This window comes from Monodon monoceros, unplaced genomic scaffold (assembly GCF_005190385.1).
Source record: "Monodon monoceros isolate NGI ecotype Baffin Bay Population unplaced genomic scaffold, NGI_Narwhal_1 Super_Scaffold_4, whole genome shotgun sequence".
NCBI lineage: Eukaryota > Metazoa > Chordata > Mammalia > Artiodactyla > Monodontidae > Monodon > Monodon monoceros.
Window position 1 is genome coordinate 20,893,387 of NW_021703781.1, and position 10,159 is coordinate 20,903,545.

General features: G+C 51.8%; 1 protein-coding gene across 1 annotated transcript; it reads right to left on the minus strand.

Moving 5' to 3' along the window:
• Positions 1-2,421: 2,421 nt before the first annotated feature.
• Positions 2,422-9,377, minus strand: NODAL (nodal growth differentiation factor). The gene is made up of 3 exons (XM_029201277.1): positions 9,182-9,377; positions 4,519-5,216; positions 2,422-2,693 (listed from the first exon to the last, which is right to left on the minus strand). Exons 1-3 carry the CDS (start codon positions 9,375-9,377, stop codon positions 2,541-2,543), a joined length of 1,047 nt encoding a protein of 348 aa, XP_029057110.1. The 3' UTR covers positions 2,422-2,540.
• Positions 9,378-10,159: the final 782 nt, after the last annotated feature.

The window sequence follows — 10,159 nt, forward strand, 5'->3', positions numbered from 1 at the left end:
GCACTTAGCCCAGTGGCTGGTATGTCAAGAGCTCAGTTACAGCTCAGTTGGTGTGACCAGTAGAGGTGGGTCAACTGGGTCTGCTCTTCCCCAGAATGTGCAAGTTTGGGAGTGGAGCAGGCTTGTGTGACCGCTAGAAGGATGAAATAATCTCTTCAAGGGAAGATAATTTTGAAAGCCATTTCATATATCCTTTACTTTGCCCCAAAGGCAAATAGGGTATCATCTTGAAAGGCAATTTAGGATAGAGGGATAAGGCTTTTACTGCTAGTAAAAGGGGAGACTACATGATGGAGATTAACCCGACTGTGTTGCTGTGTGAGAGTCACAGCTGCTTCCCAGTTTCTGCTTTTATCTTTTCTCTACTCCTCCCTGTACCAGGCCCGCCCACTTCCCCAGCCAAGGGGAGTAATGCATCCAGTTTCCCCCAATCGGCTACTGACTTGGCACTGCTACAGGAACAGCGGAAGGAGACCTTTGCCTTCAGAGCAAGTTAAAATACCTCTGACTGAAAGCCCCTTCCTGGCCCTCAGGGTAGGGCAGGACTCAGTTCCCATAGGCAGCATTTCCTCAGACTTAACAAAGCCTGCATTAGCAGGTAGGTTCCAGAGCACGGAGCTGTGTTGTAGGCTCAGCCCCAAATACCTCTGGCCAGGCAGCAGAAGGCCCCTGCCGCTGACACACTGCACAGTGAGCTTTTAGCAGGGGTCAGCAAAACGTCCTTTCACTCCTTTGTGCCTGCGTCTTCTGCTTGATATGAGGTGGTGTCCTGTCATCAGTGGGGTTTGTCCTGTGACTTGGTAGAGCTGCTAACTGTAAACACTCCCACAAGCTATAGCCACAAATAGCTTGACCTTTTGCTTTCCTGGCCCCAGCCATAGAAGAACAGTTGGGCACCCATTTAGTACAGAGGATGCTTTAAAGCCCTGGGATAGGATTTTTACTCCCAAGAACTTAAGTTTGGTAGTGGAAGTGGGGTTTCAAATGTCTGGTTCCAAAGGCTAAGGCCTTGACCCAAAGCTAAGAGTGCAAAGACCCCTAGATGGTATGAAGGATGGTGCCCCTGGGGCTCCAGAGACCAGAGCTCAGCTCTTGGCCCTGCCACTCCTAGCTGTAGCATCATGCCGCTAGGCCTCACTGGGGTCTCATTTAGGAAAGAGGATGGTACAAAAATTGACCTCACAAGGCCTCTCCAGCTCTACTGTTTTCTAAGTAGAGTCAAATGCAGAACCCTATTGTGATTCTGAATTGTGGGGAGGGCAGGTTATTTCCGCTCCAGGGAATGAGCAACTGGGTCAGTTTTGTTGCTGAATCGGGGCATTGAGGTTTCTCAGGCCCAGGCCTGGCTCTAGCCTAGCCAACCCCTTCCTGGGCCAGGATTACTACCTTGACTCAACCAAGTCAAGTTTGAGTCCCCTCTAAACAAGTATTCCCACAAGATTGGAATCATTTTTCCTAAGGTTGGAGCATTAGTCTATGGGCTTCTTAGGAAAGCAGGGTAAGTTTACTGTGGACTGACATTCCCAATACAATGGTCCCCTCGCCTTGCCAAACAAAAAAAGTACAGCCCCTGTTTTGGCAGTGCTCAATGAGACCAGCTGGCGAGAGAAGAGAAGAATCACAGAAATACACTAGGATCCGCCTGCTTTAATTTCACAAGATGAGGTTGAGCAGTGAATTACTCACCGGAGGTCACACAGCTTCTCAGTGGCTGAGCTGCGACCATAACGCAAGTCTGCCACCCAGGGCAGTGTCTTCACCGCTACGGATAGGAAGCCCAGGGGCCTCATTAATAGCACGCATTGACAGACTGAGGTGAACTGTCCAGAGAGCTTTAGGCTTGGATGGATTGTGCCCGCCAAAGCAGACTGACTTGGGGACGCCCCAGGGCTCCAGCTTCTGTAGTCCAACATGGCCAGTTCTCTTGGACGAGTTCCTGCCTTGCCCTTCAAAGGCACCAGCTGGCCTAGGAGAACTATACAATGGCTTTATTGTATGTACAACTCATTAGCAGAGATCCACTCTGCGGGGGCTCCCTGACCCAACCTGAGGCAACCAAAGCCAATGGACTTTTTAAATTTTACATAGTGATACTTAATCTTCAGGCGGCAAGGGTGTGGGTGAGTGTATGTCAAAGGCCACTTTTGAGAATACACAAAAGTTAAATACAACCTTGTCCCACCTCAAAAATAAATGCACATATGCTCCAGCTCTTGCATACAATTTCCGGGGGATCATGGGTTGAAAAAAGTCAGCTAAAGGACTCTTGCACTAGTGCTTTCACGTGCTACTGTCTGTTCAGCAAAGAGAAAACCCAGCAAGCCTGCTTCACAGGCTTCCTCCTCTCTCTCCTCTGTGCTCAACCAGACCCCACAGAGCCTTCAAGGACAGGGTGGCAGCCCTTCCTCCTTAGGTCTGGTGGACAGATGGACTTTTCCCCCTCTTTGTTTCTCCTCCTTGGATTAGATGGTTATCTTGTCTTCTAGGAGCTTCCCAACCTTCCAGGGTACAGGCAAATCCAACACACCTGCAGGAGCTCCTCAAAGGCACCCACATTCTTCCACAATCATGTCTTTATGATGGTCTAGAAGGACTCGGCCATTGTCCACGTACAGCATACTCAAGGGCTTGGTCTTCACCGGGGCACAGCAGGTGGAAGGGACTCGGTGGGGTTGGTACCGTTTCAGCAGACTCTGAAAGGGAGGACAGGGGTGTCAATTCACATCCCAGTGGTGAGGTCAGAATGGTGTCATTTCTGGGTAAAGGGTGAAAAAGTTACAGAGAGTTAAAATCAGTTTCTGGGGGCAAAAATAGAAAATTCTTTTCATAAAGGAATCAGAATGCCAATACATCATCAACTCTAATATCTAAAGGTACGCGGGCCTCTCACCACTGCGGCCTCTCCCGTTGTGGAGCACAGGCTCCGGATGCGCAGGCTCAGCGGCCATGGCTCACGGGCCCAGCCGCTCCGCGGCATGTGGGATCTTCCCGGACCAGGGCACTAACCCGTGTCTCCTGCATCGGCAGGCAGACTCTCAACCACTACGCCACCAGCGAAGCCCTAAAATAACTTTTTTTAAACAGAAGATTCTAAAAGCTGTATCTGGGTAGAGCAGTAGGTAACATATGTTCTCCTGTTGTTCTAGTCTAGAGTGCATACCAACTTTAAAAATCTTCCAAGAAACTCCTGGTTTAGTTCCAGAAATATGAAGAAGAGAGTCATGCGGAAATTCTTGTGGGATTTGCTTTGTTGCCCAGAGAAGGGCAAACAGAGTCAACAGGAGAAAAGGTAACAAGCCCTTGGCATTCTGGAACTGGGCCCTGTCCCTGTGGTCCAGTGGTGGCTTTTTGGGTCAGTGTTAGATTTGGTGACTGGGACTATCTGGGTTTCTGGTTCCCTCTGATCGTGCTGCAGGTAGGCTGGTGGACAGAAGTGGGAGAGACTCAGGAGGGCCTGTGCCCAGGACAGGTCCTCTAGGATACCAGCCCCCACCACTGCCTCCCTCTCACGAGCTCAGCTCACATTCTCCCCAGAGCTTCTGGACCCTGCCTGAGGCTTGGCATGGAGAATGTACTACAGGTCCAAGAGATTCTCAGTCTAGGCCTCATAGAGTGAAAATAAAAACACTTTGATCCCATGTGACCTTTGAGAGCAGGTCAGGACCACCATATATAAGCTCTCTTCTCTGCTTTCTCCACCTCATTTTCCTTCCATTCCTCTCCCTCCACCACCTTCTAGACCATAGGCTGATTAGTGGCACCTGGTGGTAGCCTCTGGCTTTATTACTTCTGCAAAATGGGTGTCCAACTCCTGTTTTTAGGCAGCAGAAGTACAGTGGCTGGAACAGTAATATCTCTACCTTGGCCTCATAAACGCGGCCCCCATTGCATCAATGAGTTACAGACTTCTAGTAATGGTAAGACAACATTATACCTGTTACCTGCTAACTATTGATACTACACATGTGGTATGCATATCATCTCATGTAACCCTAGAAGTAAGGCATTGCTATCCCCATTTTACAGATGAGGAGACTGAGGCTCAGAGAGAGTAAGCAACTTGATCAATATCACATAGCTAATGAGTAGGATTCAAACCCAGGCCTGTCTATTCCCAAACTCCAAATTCTGAACTTCCTTTCCTAGAATGTCAGGGCAGTGGGAGGAACTGAGACCCTCCAGTCTACACACTCCACCCCTAATTTTTTTTAATTTTATTTATTTATTTATTTATTTTCCACCCCTAATTTTATGACAGAAGGAAAAAGTGCCAGGAAAGCAGTGTGTTCAGGGTCACCTGACAAGGCATGACTCCATGTAGGCCCTCTGAGGATGTTATCATTGGTCATCTCTATATCCTTAAAATCTGTCACAGAACCTGGCACATTGTAGGTGCTTGAATAACTGTGCATGAATGAACACAGTAACCTAACAGCAAAGCCAGTGTCCTGATCTGGTAGTAAGGACAATTCTCCCCCACAGCTTACCCCCTCCCCTCCCCAGGCCTTGGCATCACACCTGGATGTATGCGTGGTTGGTTGGATGGAACTCTTCCCCCACGGGGTTAGGACACTCGCCCTCACAGCGATAGGCATTGTACTGCTTGGGGTAGATGATCCAGGAGCCCCATCCGATCAGGTTGAAGTCCACCTGGAACTTGACCTTCCGACACAGTTGGTTTCTGTCCTGCAAGTGATATCGACGGTGCCTCCTGGCCCTCTCCCGGGAGAGTTGTCCCTCCTGGACCCGCCAGGAGCTCTCAGCTTCCCACAATAGGGTGGAGCCACCCAGCCGCTTCCGCTCTGGGGAGAGGTTGGAATAGAGCATGAGGAGCACATTGGTGACAGGTGATGTGGGGGGCTGCCGCCAGCACTCTCCAGCCAAACCGGACATCTGCTCCCTCAGCTCCCCAGGGTGCTTCAGCCACTTGGAGAGTGGCCTGGTCACCTCTAGGACCATGCTGCCCGAGGAAAAGGTAACCTGGGACAGAGTGACAGTGAACAGGTCCATTCGAAGACGTTCTGGGCAGTTGGGTGGGTCCTTATCCTCATTCAGCTTTGGCTGGTGGAAAATCTCAATTGAGAGTGGGACATCAGGAGTAAGGGCCACAGGGCTGGACAGCTGCAGCCGGAGCTCGGCCCATGCCAGATCCTCTTCTTGGCCCAGGAAGGAGAAGTCAAAAGCAAAGGTCCAGTTCTGCCCATCCACCTCCACATCTGGGTGAGAAAAAAACAGAAGGAAGCAGGTGAGTGGGGTCCTCCTGCAGCTTCAGTTGGTGTAACAACCACCATAGCTCATGACTGAGCCCTTACCTTATATGAATTGTCACCCTAACCCTATGAGCTGGGCATGTTATTGAACCCATTTTAGAGATGAGGAAAATTGAGGCTCAGAGAGGTTAAATTACCTGCGTGAGGTGTCATTCTTGGAAGGTGGCAAAGCCAAGAATAAGCCCAACTGCAAAGCCCAACCTCCAAATCACTGTTCTTCTGCTCCCCCTCAAGACACTCCAGAGAACAATTGGTAAAAATTGGATACGTTCGTCTCCTTCTCCCTTCTCCCCTCACACATGCAATCTAAGGACAAGCCCTGAGCTTTCTGACAGAAATCCTGGACTTCCACCCACCCTGTGGCCCGCTTGCCAGGCTTTGTCTTCTCATTGGAAAGGGTGGCCTGTTTTACAGCACAATGAGGTCGATTCACAGATCATAAAGGTTGGAGCTCCCAGGGAGGCATAGGCAACGGAAGCCAAAGACTGGTTACCCTTTCCCCCACCAATTCCTAAAGACAGAGGCAGACACTTGAAGAGTTCTTGGCAACCTTACAAATAGGTTTCTAAAGACATCCTAAGCTTGACGGTGCGCTGACCTTGCACTTTTCCACCCAGTGGTCTCTCCTACCTACCTGCAGGGCGCTCACCCTTTCCCACTCCAGGTCATCCACACACCAGGGCAGACACAGCAAGCACACACCCAAGACAATTAAACCCATCCTGAATGAAAAGGAATGGGGAAGCACATTCCATTCATTTTAGTTCTGGACTAATGTGGTCTGATGTCTGGGAATAGCACATATTGGTGGATTTTTCAGGTCAGCTAAAAGTGCTCTTTAACTTTTTTCAAGCCCAGTTTCATCTTTGCAGTGGGAATAGTAATGCCCTACCCTTCCCTGCACTGTCATGAGGACCCAGGGAAATGAAGATGTTTCAAGGTCTATTGCTAAATAAAAGGCAGAGGTTATGCATTAGAAATAAAAACAGTAACCCTTTGGTGAATCAGTCCCGAAGGTAGTGATCTCTGACTTAGGTCCACTCTGGGCAGACCACACAAGAGTTTTGGGTTTTTTTTGGTTTTTTGTCTCATAGAACATCTTTGGTCAGATAGTCAGTGGATTTCTCTGGGAAGTCCAGCCTGCATTAGAAGGGGGTAATTCCCAGCTTCAGCATCCTGAAGCTTCTCCCAGCCCATCCCTAGATGTTCTTTTTCACTTAATTTCCACTTCCCTTCTCATTAGCACCTGCAGGAGGCAATAACCGGCCCCTGACTAGCAACTCCCCAGAGGTGTGGGGAGGAGGCTGACACCACCCACTGCCCTTCGCAGCACCACCCGGTGACATGTAGCAACTCCGCTACAGCTCCACCTACACCAGGACTTAAAACACACTATCTCAAGTATCCACAAATGGCTTTTTAAAGGCATTCCAGCTCCGTGTTTAAGAGGAGGGACCCGGTGTCTCTGGTGGTGGATCAAGTTCTGCCACTTGCTGCCACACTGGGCAGCCAGCTTTCTCTGGGCCTCAGTTTCCCTCTGGGTAAAAGGGAGATGGTAACAGTATCCACCTCACAGGGGTGTTGAGATTTACTGAGATAATGTGTGTAAAGTGCTTTGCACAACCACCAAAGTGCAATAAACGGCCATCATCAACTGCCTCCTTATTATTACCCAAGTCCAAGTTAGAAATGCAGATGTCCAGGCAGTGAGGGACCTGGACAGGGGAACAAAGTCATCTGCTGCTGGGATGGCAGTGTGGATGCAGGGGCAGGGAGGAGGATACTCCTTCCTGCTGGAAGAGTCTGAGACCCCACTACCCTACCTGCAGCCAAGGGCTCCCCAGGACACAGTGCTAAAAGGTTTTCTTAGATCTGGCTCTGGTTCATCTTAGAATAATGGGGAGGTCTGATCTTTCAGGGTCACCAATGCCTGATAAAAGCCAAGAATGCTCTCCCCAGAAAAACTGCATTTCCTACTAACACAATAAATGTGATTTGGGGCTGGTTATAAGAAAGGGGTTCATGGACACCCTGAAACCCATCCACAGACTGAATGCAGACTTGGCCACACGGGGCCCAGCGAAATCTCGACCCACTTCCAATTCTAAAGAAGGAAGGGCTCATGATCTTGGGTTCCTTTCCCCTCAAACAGGGTGTTGAGTTAGAGTCAGGGACTCTGTAGAAAAAGAGGGTGAGTATGACACCGAGTTCCCACCCTACATTATTATAAATTATGAGGGTGATTACCATTAACTGCTTCCCTCATGCCAAGTGTTTTATAAGCCTTGTCTCCTTAAATCCTCCCCACCTTTATCACCATTTTGCAGATGAAGAAACTAAGGTCCAAGGTGAAGATGGTTAAACAGTGAAAGACCCAAGACACGGATGCACACCTGATTTGGTTAGATTCCAACACCCATTTCCCCTTATCCTGTGCAGGCTTACAAATAAACCCGAGAGGGAAAGGTACCACACTCACACAAATGAGGTAGAAAGAAAGCCGGGCACTTAATTTTTACAAACGGGGGGAGGAGACTAGAAAAGTCAGCTGATGTGCCAGGGACACATGGGGAATTGGGAAGCAGGGTTTGAGGGACCAGACCCAGTTTCCCAGATTGTCAAATCACCACAAACCTTCCGGAACTCTCTGGAAGGAGGGAGTGAATTGGAAAAGTGCGCCTCCCACTCTTTGCTCATCCACCTACCCCCCACCCCCAACTTTCTGGCAGGGCAGAGCACTCCAGTAATTTTCAAATTGCTCCGCCCCCCGTGTGTCCCTAGTCTGACTAGTCCCCAGATGACCCTTCCGGAGACGGTCACTGGCCGTCTGAACCCAGACGCGGCTGGCCAGGGAGCTAGGAGCCCCCACTCCCAGATCACAAGGGGCCGGCGGGTGGCCGTCAAATCAGATTACCGGATGTGGATTTCGCCCGAACTCCGGGGAGGGCCGTCTGGCCCCCGGCAGGCAGAGAGAGGTGCAGGCAGGCAGGGGCCACCCCGGGCGCTGGGATGTGGATTGCCCGGAGTAGAGGAGCCCCGTGGGAAGGGCTCCCTCTTCTCAACATCTACCTGCGACCAGTGCCCAGAACACACGCTGCCCCATCCTCGCGGCTGATACTCTCAAGGTCACCATGGGAGTGACCACGCCCGCTCCAAATCTAGGCCCCGAGCCCGGTGTCGTCCGGGACACTGACACCTACCTCGCCTGGGCTGGATGACCCAAGCCTGCCGGAGTTCTCGACTTCGGGGCATTTCATCTCTAATCCATAATTTCTGAAACCTAATCCCTGATGTTACATGCTTGACACCCTATTTCGAACCTCAGTCTCAGCCTGAGACACTCCCAACGCCAGACTCCGGAACGCATTCACCCTCACTCGCGAAAAGAAAAAAAAAATTTTTTTTGACAAGACAAAATAATTGCAGCAATAATAACGACCATACATTACTATGCCTGGTTTTGTGCTAAGCGTTCTGTGTGCGTTGTCCGTAGCCCTCGCCAGTCCAATAAGGGAGGCACTATTATCCCTAGGCTACAGATGTGCAAACCGAGGCGCCCGGAGATTACGGTAGTTTAAGACGGCACAGATAAGCAGTGGCACAATCAGTCTTCCACCCTGTAGTCCCGCGCTTTACCCACCCTAAACCGGACCGGAACGCAGAGGTCTCAGTCCGGGACACACCCCGGGTGCCACCAACCCTGTCTCCCGAGCCAAGGCAGACGCCGAGACACCGTCAGCCCCAGCCCCTGAACGTGCCCTTCAAGCATGCGGATACGGTTTCAGTGGCACGTCTGAGGCATGGTGCCGCAGCCCCTGCCCCTCCAGCCCTCTCCTGGAGGCCCGCGCGGGAGCGCCCAAGGCGCGCCGGGGGTCCAGCCGAGCGGGGCGGGGCGGGGCGGGGCAGCCTACCTTGCGCCTGCAGGCTACGTATGATGTCCGCCCGGAGCAGCGGCTCGCGGTACAGGCTCAGCATATAAGCAAGAGGGGATGGCGACGAGGGCTGCCCCCACGTTCGAAGGGGCACCGGGGCTACCATCGTGGCGCCCGCCTGGAGGAGAGCCCACCAGACTTGCAGGAGGAACAACGGCAGGCTGTGGGCGTGCATGGTGGGGTGGCGGGGCCCAAGGCCAGCCTCCGTCCCTTATATCCTGGGCCTTCGCGGGCGCCCCGCCCCTGCCCTTCCTCCCTAGGGGAAGCTTTCAGGTCGGATAACACCCCCCAGCCCAGCCCCCGTCACCGGGGGTGGCCCCCAGAGGGACCACCTGCTGGGGGCAAGTGAGACCTGAGCCTGGTAGGGAGGAGACCTGAAAAACTGGAGGAGCTGTTAGGTCCAGGGACCGTCTAGTTTGCCCAGTCTGGACACCCTGGCACTCTGCTACTCCAGGCTTTTTTTCCAAGACACAGCTGGCTTGTCGCAGGCAAACTCCCAGGTCAGAAGGATGGCTTCCTTACTCTCCCCCACCTGGGGTCCCTGCCCTTTCCTCTTCCTCCAGGTTCCAAATAGATGTCTGGCTCAACCAGGAGCAGATAGAGAATGAAAGCTGTGTCTCCTGGAGGCTCTCGGGCAGGGTGCAGCCCCACACTGGCCCGGGAGGCTCCAGCCCAGCCTGGCACCGTGCAGCCTTCCAGGACACTGTACAGATGGCCTCTGGGAGCAACCCCTGCCTTATACGGCAGGGCCTGTCTGGAGAGCTAGCCTCTGAAAAAATGCTGGGTACTGGGAATTGCTGGAACAAAAAAGATGAGTGCCAGACAAAGGTCCATGGGGACCTGCTTCAAATATTGAAGCTCTCTCCTGGAGAAAACAGAGGACAGGAGTGACCAGGATGAAGGACAGACTTCTCCACTGGAAAAGAAAGTGCTCAGAAGCTGGAGCCGAGGGCATAG

Coding starts and splice junctions, on each gene's coding strand:
- NODAL (XM_029201277.1), bottom strand. CDS start 9,377: ATGCACGCCCACAGCCTGCCGTTGTTCCTCCTGCAAGTCTGGTGGGCT. Junction 5,217..9,181: donor ACGTAGCCTGCAGGCGCAAG/GTAGGCTGCCCC, acceptor TTTCTCACCCAG/ATGTGGAGGTGGATGGGCAG. Junction 2,694..4,518: donor CCAACCACGCATACATCCAG/GTGTGATGCCAA, acceptor CCTCCCTTTCAG/AGTCTGCTGAAACGGTACCA.